This window comes from Odocoileus virginianus, chromosome 3 (assembly GCF_023699985.2).
Source record: "Odocoileus virginianus isolate 20LAN1187 ecotype Illinois chromosome 3, Ovbor_1.2, whole genome shotgun sequence".
NCBI lineage: Eukaryota > Metazoa > Chordata > Mammalia > Artiodactyla > Cervidae > Odocoileus > Odocoileus virginianus.
This window is the reverse complement of record NC_069676.1, coordinates 16778021-16791275: the sequence shown is the minus strand read 5'-3', so window position 1 is coordinate 16791275 and position 13255 is coordinate 16778021. Positions and strand designations below refer to the sequence as shown.

Sequence of the window (13255 nt, the reverse complement as noted above, 5' to 3'; positions counted from 1 at the left end):
ACTTAGAAAATGTTTGCTTCTGTCTTTGAAGATGTCCTTTAAGCTCCTGGAGAAGATAGCAGCCACCAGTTGAATGCAGCTTCTCAAAAATTTCCCTAGATTGTAAGCACAATCAACCCCAGGACACTTCCAAGCCCAGAGCCACGTGGGAATCTGGGACTGAAGAACTGCACCAGGCACTGACAAGGATCCATCGAGGCGGCCACTTCATCTCCCACTGTGCTACCTCCCTCCCACGGGTGTTGTCCCTGGCGCCCGGGATAAGCACATACCTGGCGTCTGGAAGTTAATGCGTCTCATTTCCACGGGGTCCTTGGGGTGGTGGGGGGCGAGGTCGGCGTTGTTCAGGAGGCATTTGGTACGGGGTTCAGAGTCCTTTCGTTTGCTTTGTGTGAGCAGACAGATAGAGATGTGTGACCCAGCTGTATGTGACTCAGCTTCCCATAACCACGCACAGACACATGTGCAAAGGTTGGAACAACTAGGTTCCTGCTCATCCCGTGGGCAAGGTGCCACCCCAGCCCCTGTCCTCAGCCTCCAAAGGGCAGGACCAGTTCTTACCTATCAGGCTTACTGCTCCCGGAAGCAGACAGGTGAGAAGGAGGGAAAGAAGGCAGGTGAGGGCAGGCTGGCCATCAAGAGCCTGTTCTATGACTGTGGATGGCTTTCTTCCCCACTCTGAACCTTGGTCTCCAGAAAATGGGGCTAGGCCCTTCCAGCTTGGGTCTCAGCCTTCTAAGCTGGGACATGTCCCACGTGACTTCATTTAATAGGACAAAGGGAGCGTCCCCTCCACCCCACCCCAATCTTGCACGGGACTTAACAGGAGTCAGATCACTGGCCAGGTTGGAATGCCAGCCCTGCCATTTCCCAGGCTGTGTGACTTTGATCAAATGGCTTAACCTCTCTGAGCCCTGTTTTCCCTGTCTGGACCACAGATGGCTTCTGTGATCATTCTCTGAGACATCCTTTCCCTGGATCTTTCCAAACCTCCGACCCTTAGGAAGGCCTCCCTCCTGTCAAGTGGGGACATGCAAGGGGCTCACTTCTTGTAGAGCAAGATGGCAATCACTATGCAGATAATGAAGACCACAGCCAGCACGGGCCCGATCACCCAGATGAGCCCCTCCTCGCCGTCTACGATGGGCTGGGGATCTGGGTTGTCCAGCTGGAAGGGGTCTGAGAAGGGGCTGGCCGCAAATGTCTGCAGAAATGGGGTGGGGGGGACTTCCATCAGTGCCCACTGCCCTCATGGTGGCCAAATGGGTCTTCCTCAAACACAAATCTGTGTCCATCCCCTACTCTAAACCGTCCTATGGCTTCCAAGAACACTGCCCATAGTGGTCTGGCCCTGGCCAATCTTCACTCTTCCCCTCCTCTACTCTTTCAGACATTCTTAGGTCCTTTTTGTTCCTCTTGCACCCCAGACCTTTGCACATGCAAATTCCAGGATGCCTCTTCTTTACTGAACTCCTATACATCCATCAAAGCCCTAGTTCCAAAGTCCTTTCCTCTAAAAATCCTTCTGCTTGGGAGGATCTGCGTCTGGCTCCGAGGTCAGGGCTCTGGGGACTGAAGCCACTCTGGGCATTCTGGATGTGTGCAGACACCACTCGGGACTTACGGGCTCACTCTTCTGCAGCACAGCAAGCACAAAGAGGACATATCGGTGGCCAGGCTCCAGGCCCCTGTTGTCAAAGCCTCCATACTGTTTCTGGTCCCCAGGATGGAAGGTGTGTGGCAGCACTGAGAAGCGAGCCGCAATGTAGGGTCGGGGGACCTCCAGCTGACGCGAGTGCCGCAGGCTGCGCCTCTGCAGCCGTGCGATGTCCTGGATCAGCTGTGGGAACAGAGGTGTGGGCTGCTCAGAACCCAGCTGGGAGCCACTAGGCTCCTGAAAGCCGGCACATGTCTAGGCCCCCATCCCTTACCTCCTCCAGGTCCATATCCTCTGGGCTGCCCAGTGGCGTCAGGAACTGACCACCACGAGATTTGCGCAGTGGCACCATCACAATGAAGTAGTTCCTGGCAGGAGATAAGAGTCACAGGGGGCTGTCTACAATCATGAGCAAGGGATGCTACTGGGCTGAGTGAGGGCACCACCCCTCTCTGAATCTTCCCTTCCACTCATACCATGGGTATATGGCCCAGGTCACGCAGGACTATAATTTCTGACTCAAGCCTCCAGGGTTTTGATCATGTTGTACCTTTTGCCTAGAAAGCCTACCCTGTGCAATTACAGGTGACCCGTCAACAACATGGAGATTAGGGGGTGCCAACCCCGCCCCCGCACAGTGGGAAATCCACATGTAAGTACAGTTGGCCTTCTGTATCCATGGTTTTCCATCTATGAATTCAACCAACTGTGGATTGTGTAGTACTATAGTGTGTACTTGTTGAATTAAAAAAATATGCATATGGGTGGGCCCCTGCAATTCAAGCCTGTGCTGTTCGAGGGTTAACTGTATACTTCTCAAATGCCCATACATCCTTCAAAACCCCAGCTTCCACACCCACGCAGTCTTGTAACTCTCAATTTCCCCCTGCTTCTCAGAGAAACTCCTGTCCTTACTTGGGACACTCAGCCTTTGTGCGTCTCACTGCCATACCATGGGACCGAGATTGTCTCCCCATCAGTTTGAGAACCTAGAACTAGCAGCAGGTCAGGCCTGTAGGGGCATGAAAGAATGCTGGAGGCCACACTTGGTGGTGACATCTATGAGAGGCACTGGACCTTCAGGGCAGCCTGAAAAGGGGCCTATGTCATCTCTGTTCACAGACCAGCGAGGAACTGAACTGAGAGGTCCAGCGGCGGTCCTCAGTCACACAGCTGACTGGGGGAGGGTGTAAAATCCTGGAGGGGGTGGGTTGAGCTTACTGGACAGGCACGGGGCTCTGGCCATCTGGCAGATACACCACGATGAAGCCATCGGAGTCGGGCTTGGGGGTCACGCTGGGCTTTGAGCTGAGAAGGTTGAAGGCGGTCCAGGCCGTGACTGTCTGCTGGAGGCCGCCCAGGCTGCTGCCGCGGTTGGTCAGCACGAAGTTGTAGAAGGTGTTGGGCTTGAGGTGAGTGATGAGCTTCTTGGTGGTGCGGCCATCCACGTCCAACGTGAGCCCATTGTATTGGATCTGTAGGGCGGGCCGGCTCAGCAGAGCTCTGGGCTGAGCTCTGGTCCTCATCGAGCCTGGATCCCAGACTTAGCCCGGATCCTATGGTCTGTGACCCCAGACTGAACCTCGATCACAGCTGTAGCCCTAATTCCAAGCCTTGACCCCAAGACTCAATCTCGACCCCAGATTGAGTTCCAAACCCAGCTGCTTCTCAATTCCAGCCGAGTCTCAACTCAAAGTTCCAATCCTTAAAAAGTCCTGATTCCACACTTAGGCTTGACTAGAGACTGAGCCTCAAATCCTAGCTGATCCCAGGCTAAGCCCCAGTTCTGATCGAACCCTAATTCCCCCACTGAACCACGACCCCTGCTGAATCCCAACTGTGCATCCCAATCCTGACTGAGCCCCGAACCCAGGCTGAGCTTCAATATCCCACCCAGTTGCCAGTCCAACTGACCCCCTACCCTGACTCCAGACAGCACCCTCACCCTGGTCAAGCCCCACCCCAAATACACTCTAACCCCAGCTGAGCCCCGCCCCACACACACCCTAACCACCCCCATCCTAGATGCGACAGGAGGCTGCGCACCTTGTATGGGGTGGGTGAGTTGTAGTTGTCTGGGAATTCCCAGCTGAGCAGGACCGATGTCTTCATGATCATCTTCACCTTGAAGTTCTTGGGCGAGACTGTGCCACACAGCAGCAGGTGGGAGAGAGCAGAGGAGAGATTCCCATGAGTGCCGGGCGACTGGGCCGGGGTATGGGGTGGGGGTGGGGCGGCCCAGGCGCTCCCTGTCGTCCGCTGTGCCCGTGGCCTTACTGCCTGGCCCTGGCCCGGCCCTGCCTGGCCCTGTCCCATGTCCCTGCTGCGGGAAACGGCGCAGCTGCAGAGAGAAGGCGGAGGCGGAGGAGGGGAGGGGGGACGGGGTGGGTGGGTAGGAAGGGGGGCGGCGGTGGGGGCGGCGATGCCACCTCGGCATGTCCCACCTTTGCCAAACGCCGGAGCCTCGGGGTCCGGACTCGCCTTGAGCGTCCACGTGGAAGCAGAAAAGTGACTTACTTACCTGGGCAGGGGAGAGGGAGGGGGCTGGGGTGGGGGTAGGCACGAGGCCCAGTCCGGCTCTGGTGCGGGGATCACCGCGCGCCTACCTTGGTCCCGCAGGAATGTCCGGTAGCGGACGGGGGGGCTGTAGGGGCCGGGGCCCCGGCGCGTGTGGGCCCGCACTTGGAGGTCATAGGCTGTGTCGGGCTTGAGGCCCTGCAGCGTGAGCACGTTCTCGGCGCCCGGCTCGGCCGCCGCTGGCAGCTCGGTCTCTCGGGCAGGGCCCAGGGTGCCAGCCTCCCGCACGGCCACTGTGTACTTGACAATGGCCCCGTTGCGCTCGGCGGGCACGGGCGGCAGCCAGCGGAGCAGGACGGTGCCCGCCGTGGCGTTGCCGGCTGCCTCTAGGATCTGCGGGTGGCCACAGGGTGTGTCCTCAGGGATGCTCAAGACCTCGGCCGCCTCCTCGCCCAGGCCGCCTCGGCTCCGGGCCGCCAGCCGGAACACATACGTGGCCCCCTTGTGCACGCCCGATGCGGTGTAGTGGTCCTCAGTGGGCGGGAACTCCAGCGTGGCCAGGGGGGACGAGTCCTCGCGGCCGAACTGCAGGCGATAGCCCAGCACCTCGTCCTCGGTGGCGCCGGCCGGGGGCTCCCAGCGTGCCAGCAGGCTGCCCTCGGGGATCTGCTGCACCGACAGGGTGGGGCGGCCCAGCACTGTGGGGGGATACAGGCAGGCATCAAGGCCACGTGATCAACCCCCAGCTCCGGAGCACAGCGTGGGGTTGCAATTTTTCGGCCATTTGTGGGATCTCAGTTCCCCAACCAGGTATTGAACTTGGGCCCTCGGCAGTGAAAGCACAGAGTCCTAACCACCGAAACACCAGAGAAGTCCCAAGGAACTGCAGTTTTTAAAAGCCATTTGGGAAGGCCGTGCTCAAAAGCAAAGACTTGAAGGAGGTGAAAGAGGGAGCAACAAGGAAGTCTGGGGGGAACAGTGCTTCAGGCAGAGGGAACAGCCACTGAGGAACAGTAAGGAAGCAGGGGACTCAGAGGACCCAAGAAAGGAAAACATCCACAGAAGTCACGGCAGGCTCTCATCTATGTACCTCAAATTAGTAAGTCACTCATCTCTTGCCTCCTGCCAGCACCTCATTAGCATCAGTGGAATGGAGAAGGAGTGTCTAAAACTCTGTCTCTGCCCCCGTGGTTCTCAGTCTGGGTAGTACTCAATGCAGCAAAGTCCTGAGAAGTCCTGCCGTGCTGAAGCACTACCCGTGAAACCAGGCTTCTCTGCTGTTGGGACTTATCAGGGCCTTTAAAGGAAGGTGGTATGAACAGTCACAGTATATGCAGCACGTTCTGCTTAGCAAGCAGGGCTCTAATATAACATCCCTGAGAGAGGCAGGAGAGAGATGGGAAGCTTTCTGGAGGTGGTAACATGGGAGCTGGATGCTGGATGACAAAGATACTAGGCGGGTGAAGAGCACAGTAGGGGGCATGGGCCAGCAACAGTGTGAAGGCATGCTGTTTCCAGCTGGGAGGCCTTGAATGTCAGGGTCTGTGGTGAGAAGAAAGATGGAGGCCATGGGAGCCCCTCTCTGTTCCTGGAGTACAGAGAGCTTGTTCCCCTCTCTGAGACTTTGCCTGGGTTATGCTCTCTGCCTGCAATGCCCTTCCCCTTATGTTTTCACAGCTGCCGCTCTCCTCACTCAGCTAATCCTGGCTGGTGAAAAACCAGCCTCTCAGGACAGACAGGAGGAGCCAGAGGGGAAACTAAGGCAGGGCTGCCAGGAGAGAAGGCTTCATGGTACCACAGGGGAGATGGAGACACCACCCGAAATGGCAACCTGCTTGGGGGATCAGAGCTGGGAAGGGGGAGGCACGGGGTGCAGATAGCAGAGCTGGCCACAATTGTTGGCTGAAAGAGGGGTAGGGCGGGCGGCTGGAGAAGGCTTCCCGAGGAGGGAATCTAATCAAAGACCTAAAGGATGTGGAGGAGACAGCCAGCTGGGACAAGGCTATCAGCACAGGGGGAACAGGAGGCTGAGGGTAAGAAGTTAGGAACTGCCTGTTTAGGGATGTCCCTGGTGATCCAGTGGCTAAGATTCTGCACACCCAATGCAGTGGGCCCAGGTTTAATCCATGGCGGGGGAACTACATCCCACATGCAGCATGTAAGAGTTCATGAGCTGCAACTAAGCGTTCACATGCCGCAAAGACGACCCAGCGCAGCCAAATAAATACATTAAAAAAACCAAAAAGAGTAGGGTGTTGAAGGTTTCCATATGGCTGGAGCTGAATGGGGCTGGACCACGCTGAGTCTGAGTGTCCTCTTGAACAACGCCCATACTTCACTCTGTTCCTCCCTCCTGGTGCACCCTTCCGCCCTCCCCAGCACCATGGGCTCAAGAACTCTGCAAGGATGCTCTGAGGGCAAAAGGGGTCTGTGACAGTCTTGTACCTGCTCCTTTGGTCACTACCACCTTGGGTTTGCTGCGAGCGCCATCGCCTTTCATGGTGTAGGCGGCTACCGTGATGGAATAGGCAGTCTCAGGCTGCAGGTTTGTGATGACCATCTCCTGTGGGCAGGGGTGGCGATCAGTGATGCAACCTGGGCTGCCCACCCTCCTCCCCATGCTAGGGACAAGCCAGGCTGACGCAAGGCCCGGTCTGCAGGCAGAGACGTGCACCTGAGCTCATGCCACAGACCTCAACACGTAGCATGTCCATGCTGAGATGGGCACACGTGGCCTCATGACACCTGTCATGGCCCACCTGGACCAGTGCAATGCCAACCCCTCTGCTCTGGTGCCGTTACCACTCTTTGCCACCCAGTCTGTCCTCCCTGCAGCGGCCTCCAGAGGGCATGTGTGAGCACCTGAGTCAGGTCCCACTCTTCCGACCAGGACTCCCAGTTCCCTAGGGGCAAAAGCCCAAGTCCCTCCCACCGCCTGCTGCCCACAAGGCCCTGACTGACCTGCCCTGTCCCCTCCCTCGCTCACTCTGCTCTAGCCACATGGGCCTCCTGGCTGCTCCTCCTACACACCGGACATGGTCCTGCCCCGAGGCCTTTGCACTGGCTGTCCCACCTGCCTCCACTATGTCCCTTGGAGTGCTGGAGACTCCTTACTACAGCTCTCAAAAGTCAACAGTCAGACTTGCAGAAAATCTGCAAGCCAGTTCTTAAAACACGGTAATGGTGGAAAATGAATTATCGAGGCTTCCCTGTTGGCTCAGTGGTAAAGAATCTGCCTGCCAAGGCAGGAGACATGGGTTCAATGCCCGGTCAGGGAAGATCCTATATGCTGTGGAGCAACGAAGCCCATGCACAACTACCAAGCCTGTACTCTAGAGCCCAGGAACTACAAGGGTCCACGTGCCACAGCTGTTTAAGCCCGGGTGCCCTAGAGCCTGTGCTATGCAGCAAGAGAAGCCACCGCAAGGAGAAGCCCATGCTCACTGCAACAGGAGAAAAGCCGGCACAGCAATGAAGTCCCGGCACAGCCAAAACCAATACACTTTTTAACAAACTATAAAAAATGAAGCTATATAAACATACGAGCAAATAAACAGTAAAAGCAAAGGGAGTAGATACTCGAAACCCATTCCTTCCTAATTATTTCACTGTGTTAACTAATACTTATGTCTTCAAGGTTATTCTTTTTTTAAAATTATATCTGAAATTGTAAAAAGATTTTCAGCAGTATACACATTTTTATACATTTTTATATTCTTTTCTACTATGGTCCAGGAGCCACTCAGGTAAGAGGGCTAGTGGATACCTCCAGGGTCCTCAGCAGGTGCCCATTTATCTGACGCAAAACGGAGGCTACAAGCTTCAAGAGGTAACAACATCACAGGATATTGAATAGATGCCTGTGCTACACATTTATGACCCTGTTGTTCACCCACGTTCCATCTCTCATATTGTATAACAGAAATACTCTATAATGATGGGCTACCGCAAACCTGGTCGGTAGCTTGCAATTGACGTAGTTGGAATGTTTACACCATGGAGAAGGGCAAATGCCACACCAGTCAGGACTGTGCCCACCCGCCCGCCTGCCTGGACAGCTGACCGTTCAAGCCTTTACACCACTGTCTACACTCTGTCCCCACCAGAGCTGTAACTAGACATGCGTTTGTGCGTGTTCCAAGTAATATCCCTCTCCCCTGGACCATGACCCCCCAGGAAGGTGGGCTCAAGGCTGTCCTGGTCACCGCTATGTCCATGGCACCTAGCACAGGTCTACATTAGATTAGGTGCTCACTTAATCACTACTCCTTCAGTGGCTGACAGAGCACCCTGACCTCCCCCAGTCACACGTGTGCCCATGTTTCCATGCATGCACACCCACCAACACGTCAGGCATGCCTGGGAGCTGTGGGGTGGCCCCAGCAGCACAAGGAGCGGGGTCAGATGCATGAACAGGGGGTCTCCTGCCCGTGAGCCTCAGACATTCAGTCCTTCCCAGGGTCTTCGTGGGTTGGAGGGGCAGGATAACCTGGGGCCACGTGGGAACGTCCCCGAAAAACTGGGACGGGGGTGGGGAGCATGAGGCAGAGCCACAGGAATGGGTGAAGCTGTGTCAATCTAACATCGGGCTCTGGGCTCTCAGAAGAGCCTGTGGCCGCCATCTTAGGGCAGAAAGACAGCCCAGAAAGAGGCAGCGGTTTGCCTAGAGCCAAACAGTCATCCCAACTCTGGTTCAGGGCCTCCAGAGAAAGCCTGGACGGGTAGAAACAGTTGTTCTACAGGCCTCTTGTCCCACCTGGGGCCCAAGGACCACTCCCTCAGAGCCAAAACGATGGGGTGGGACACTTTGGCCTGAGAGAAATTTCAAGGTCAGGGAAGGCTAAGCCAAATGACAATAAAGAGTCAGGCTGGGTGGGAAAGTGACTGTTCTAACTTCCCAGGCCTGGGTCCATTAAGGGAGGCTGTAAGGTGGAGGAGGGTGGGTAAGGCTGTGGCAACAGTTGGAGGGAAGATGTGTGGGAGACCACAGCGGGGAGCCAGCCTGGGGGACAGGGATGGGGAGGCAAAAGCCCAGAAGAGTCCAAGGGTCACTCAGGTAAGAAGGCTAATGGATACCTCCGGGGTCCCCAGGAGGTGTCCATTTATCTGACGCAAAACCGAGGCTGTAGCTCCAAGAGGTAAACTGGGTGTGCATCGGGGGCCCAGGGGAGGAGACCCTTTTACAAGGGGCGTGCAGGGAGGTGTGGACTCACAGCACTGACAGTGGCTGGGGGGGGGGGGGGGGGTGGCACTACTTACATATTCAGCCGTGTCGTCCATCTCCCACTGAGCGGGGAGGAGGCGGCAGGAGAGAGAGGAGGAGGTGAGCGAGGTAGCCAGAGAGAAAAAGAGAGAAGCAGCGAGAAGGCAGGAGCGCAGGGACCCCCGCCCCGCCCCGCCCCGCCCCCAGGCCCCGCCCGGAGCCCCGCCCACCTGGGCATCGGCCAGCATGATGTCCTTGAGGCGCGGCGGCCCTCGGGCCTCTGCGCCCTCCATGCGCACGTAGTGGACCTGGTAGCCGCGGATCTGGCCATGCTGGCGGCCGGGCGCGGGCGAGCGCCACAGCACGCGAATGGCCGTGGCGTTGAGCGCCTCCGCCTCCACCTTCCGCGGCGGCGCGCTGGGCACTGGCGGGAGGAGGGGAGGGGGGCGGGCGGGGCCGTTACTGGGGTGCCCAGCCCCGCCCCGGGCAGCACCACTACCCGAGGCCAGGGTGACGAGTGACTGCCGGTTAACCGGGCGCTCTGAGCGCTCCCCACTGGCGAGGAGGGAATACCTCCCGCACACCTCCCACAGCCCGGGGGAGCGAGCCCTGACGGTGCACCCCCTTTACAGATTGGCAACTGCGGCTCCCAGAGCCTAGACCACGTGCCCAGGGCCACCAGACATGACCGGGTCCTGCATGTCCCATCCTAAGAGGTTTACACACACTGACTCCACCCTCAGATCACTCCTGCCAGATAGGGAAACTGAGGCACAGAGAGTTGACTCCAGGAGAGCAGGGTTATTAAGAGACAATGCCGGGATGGGAACCCAGGCAGTTCAGCTGCAGGCTCCATTAAATTACACTCCAGGGTGCAGCCAGCCTACTCCACACTGGGGCACTCTCTCAGCCAGCCCCCAAGCTCAGAGCCCTTGCCATTCACCTCGCCCCGGACCCCAAGATCTGGCATGAAGAATGGCTTCATCTCTTCCCCATGTTTGGGACAAAATGTGGGGCTGCCAACCGAAACTTCCAGGCCAATGGCCCAGAAAGCAACTTGTCCCAGTTTCCTGCAGTTTTACTGGGGGAGCTGCCTGCTTCATTTCCCCCCAGGAACCTCAGCTTCTACTATGTGACTAGCGCCTTACAACTTTCTAGCGTGGCAGCAGTGGAGATATTTACACCACAGAAATTGGCCAGCACTGCAAATCAGTCTCCCACCATGGGGAGGTGGTGGTTAACCATCCTCAGCATGCCATCTCCTTACTTTCTAGGTAGGATGGCTCAGATCCAAGGAGCTCCAAATCCCAGGTTATCTCAAGACTTTAAAAACAGGGTTTCTGGGGTCCCACGGACCTCGTAATTTTACCCCCAGCGTTGCTTGCTGTTTCCACTGCCATGGTTTCCACCACCAGACCAAAATACAGGACACTGTCCGCTTAATGTTCCAGGCTCAAGGCTCAGAGAAAACGCAGCCCAGAAGGCCCAGTGCGGAGAATCCCAAGAGCAAGGAGCCTGGGATGACTTGTCACGCAGCCCTCTCCTGCCTGTCTCGTACCGTCTGACCACCAGCCAGCCCAGTTCTCCAGGGACCGAAGGCTCTGCAGCGAGGGGCCGGGCTGGGGCCTGGGGGTCGTGGGCCGGGGCCGGTGCTTACCGTCCTCGTCGGTGCGGACGACCACGGGCGAGCTCTCAGGCCCTGGTCCCACCTCTGTGTGAGCGACGGCCGTGATGCGGTACTCCGTCCACTTGTCCAACGCCTCCAGCAGGATCTGGGTGGTGGTCGGGGGGATGCCGTTCACCTCCTTGGGTTGCGGGTCCTCCGAGCCCAGCGGTCGGTAGCGGACGCTATAGCTCACCAGGGCCCCGTTGTGCGTGTCCGGCGGCGGCGGGCGCCAACTTACCAAAATGGCCGTGGAGCGCGTGCTGACGCACTTAACATCTTGAGGGGGGGCTGACGGTTCTATTGGGGGGGGGGGGAGAACGTGGGGGGCGGGGAAGGGAGGCGGGATGGGTGGGGGGGGGGGGGTGGGGAAACAAAAGATGGGAAAGAGAAAATAAAAAAGAAGATGATAACAAACAAAACAGAAGCAAACCAAAGAAAAAAGTCGAACCCAAAAGAAGTGGGTGTCAACCAAAGGTGAGATGGGCGGGTGGGCGGGGCAGGGGGCCGGGAGGGCTGGCCAAGAAGGCTGCGTTCAGCATAAGGGGCTGTGCTCGGCACACAGTAGGTCTTAGGGAGAGGGGGCCCACAGTCCCCACGGAGCACACATGGGTGCCATGCACTAGGCCAAGGGCAACAGCAGTCAAAGTCCTATTTACTGGGCACCTCCTATGTGCCAGGCACGGTGACAACTGACATAGCAATAAAAGCCCCATTTACTGGGCACCAACTCTCTGCCCGTCACAAAATAACAGCGACTCTGCACTTATTTATTCAACACCTACTGTGTGCCAGGGAGAGCACCAGGGATGGAATGACCGTAAAGGTACTTATCTATTGAAGGCCTACTGTGTGCTGGGGACTGTGTCAGTAGAAAAACAAAAGCTTCATTTACTGAGCACTTACTATATGCCAGGCTCAGTGCCAAGGGCTCTGCAGAGTAACAGTAAGAACATCTATTTACTGAGCCCCTGCTACATGCTAGGCACAATGTCAAGGGCTTCGCAGAGTTAAAAGTAAGTGTACTTATTTACTGAACACCTACTGTATGCCAGGCATAGCACAGGGATAGAGTAACAGTAAATGTACTTATCTACTGAACACCCACTGTATGTTGAGCACTGTGACAAAGGAATAGCAATAAAAGCTTCATTTACCGGGCACTCACCATGTGCCAGCTGCCAAAGCAATAAAAGCCCTGTTAATTCAGTCACTACTATGGCAGGGCTTCCCAGGTGGTGCTAGTGGTAGAGAACCTGCCTGCCAATACAGGAGACATAAGAGACGTGGGTTCTCTCCCTGGGTTGGGAAGATCCTCTGAGGGATGGCATGGTAACCCACTCCAGTATTCTTGCCGGGAAAATCCCATGGACAGAGGAGCCTGGTGGACTACAGTCCAGGGGGTCACAAAGAGTCGAACCCGACTGAGACCTAGCACGTTCACACTACATTCTAGGCACAGTGCCAAGGGTTTCACCAACAACAGTTAAAACATGTACTTATTGAAGTCCTACTATGTGCCAAGCAGCATACCAAGGGCTTTTATAGAATAAAATGTTTATTGCACACCTGCTGTGTGCCAGGTACCGTGCCCGGGGAATAGCAAAAGCTCCACTTACTTATATGCTGGGCACAGCACCAACAATGGAATTGCAGTTAACAATAGTTTATTGAACACCTACTATGTGCCCAGGAAACAGCAGGAAAAGCCCCACTTATTGGGCACCTACTATGTGCTAGGAGTGTCTCTAAAAGCTTCATAGGTTAATAAGAGGAGGATCCATTTACTGAAAACCTGTACTGCCAGAGACCCTGGAGGGCACCCCAATGGTTACTCCTTGGCCTCACTTGCAAAGAAAACAATGCCCGAGTCTTGAGTACCTACTGTGTGCCAGTTAGCATGCCAGGGGATATGCAGAGTAATAACAAAAGCCCCTGTGTATTAGATGCCTACTGTGATGGCCCCAGGGCCAGAGCTTTACAAGTTAACACAGCTCATATTTAGCATTTACTGTGTGCCACATTTACCACCTACTGTGTGCCAGATTTTTAATAACTCATGATTCTTCTGTTCTGAGCCCCTACTGTGCACCTGATGCTACCCTAAGCCCATTACTGATCAACAATATGTCTCATTTACTGAGCACCTACTGTAGGTTGGTCTTTTAACAGCCCTCTGATGATAAATGTAGCTGTTGCCATTTAGGCAGTGCCT

At 56.2% G+C, this 13255-nt stretch overlaps 1 protein-coding gene across 20 annotated transcripts in view; it reads right to left on the bottom strand.

Moving 5' to 3' along the window:
* The window catches only part of PTPRS (protein tyrosine phosphatase receptor type S), a 109887-nt gene that overhangs the window by 13609 nt on the left and 83023 nt on the right, over window positions 1-13255 (bottom strand). For 6 of the 20 annotated variants that reach the window (XM_070464915.1, XM_070464895.1, XM_070464901.1 and 3 more), the window contains 12 exons: window positions 11035-11340; window positions 9608-9801; window positions 9434-9460; window positions 6620-6737; window positions 4264-4872; window positions 3704-3801; window positions 2879-3132; window positions 1932-2025; window positions 1625-1840; window positions 1047-1204; window positions 562-573; window positions 273-385 (listed from right to left, as the gene is read on the bottom strand). In XM_070464915.1, the coding sequence (XP_070321016.1) occupies window positions 273-385; window positions 562-573; window positions 1047-1204; window positions 1625-1840; window positions 1932-2025; window positions 2879-3132; window positions 3704-3801; window positions 4264-4872; window positions 6620-6737; window positions 9434-9460; window positions 9608-9801; window positions 11035-11340 (2199 nt within the window). The remainder of the gene's footprint in view (window positions 1-272; window positions 386-561; window positions 574-1046; window positions 1205-1624; window positions 1841-1931; window positions 2026-2878; window positions 3133-3703; window positions 3802-4263; window positions 4873-6619; window positions 6738-9433; window positions 9461-9607; window positions 9802-11034; window positions 11341-13255) is intronic. The other 14 variants (XM_070464899.1, XM_070464900.1, XM_070464904.1 and 11 more) reach the window with 7 other exon arrangements.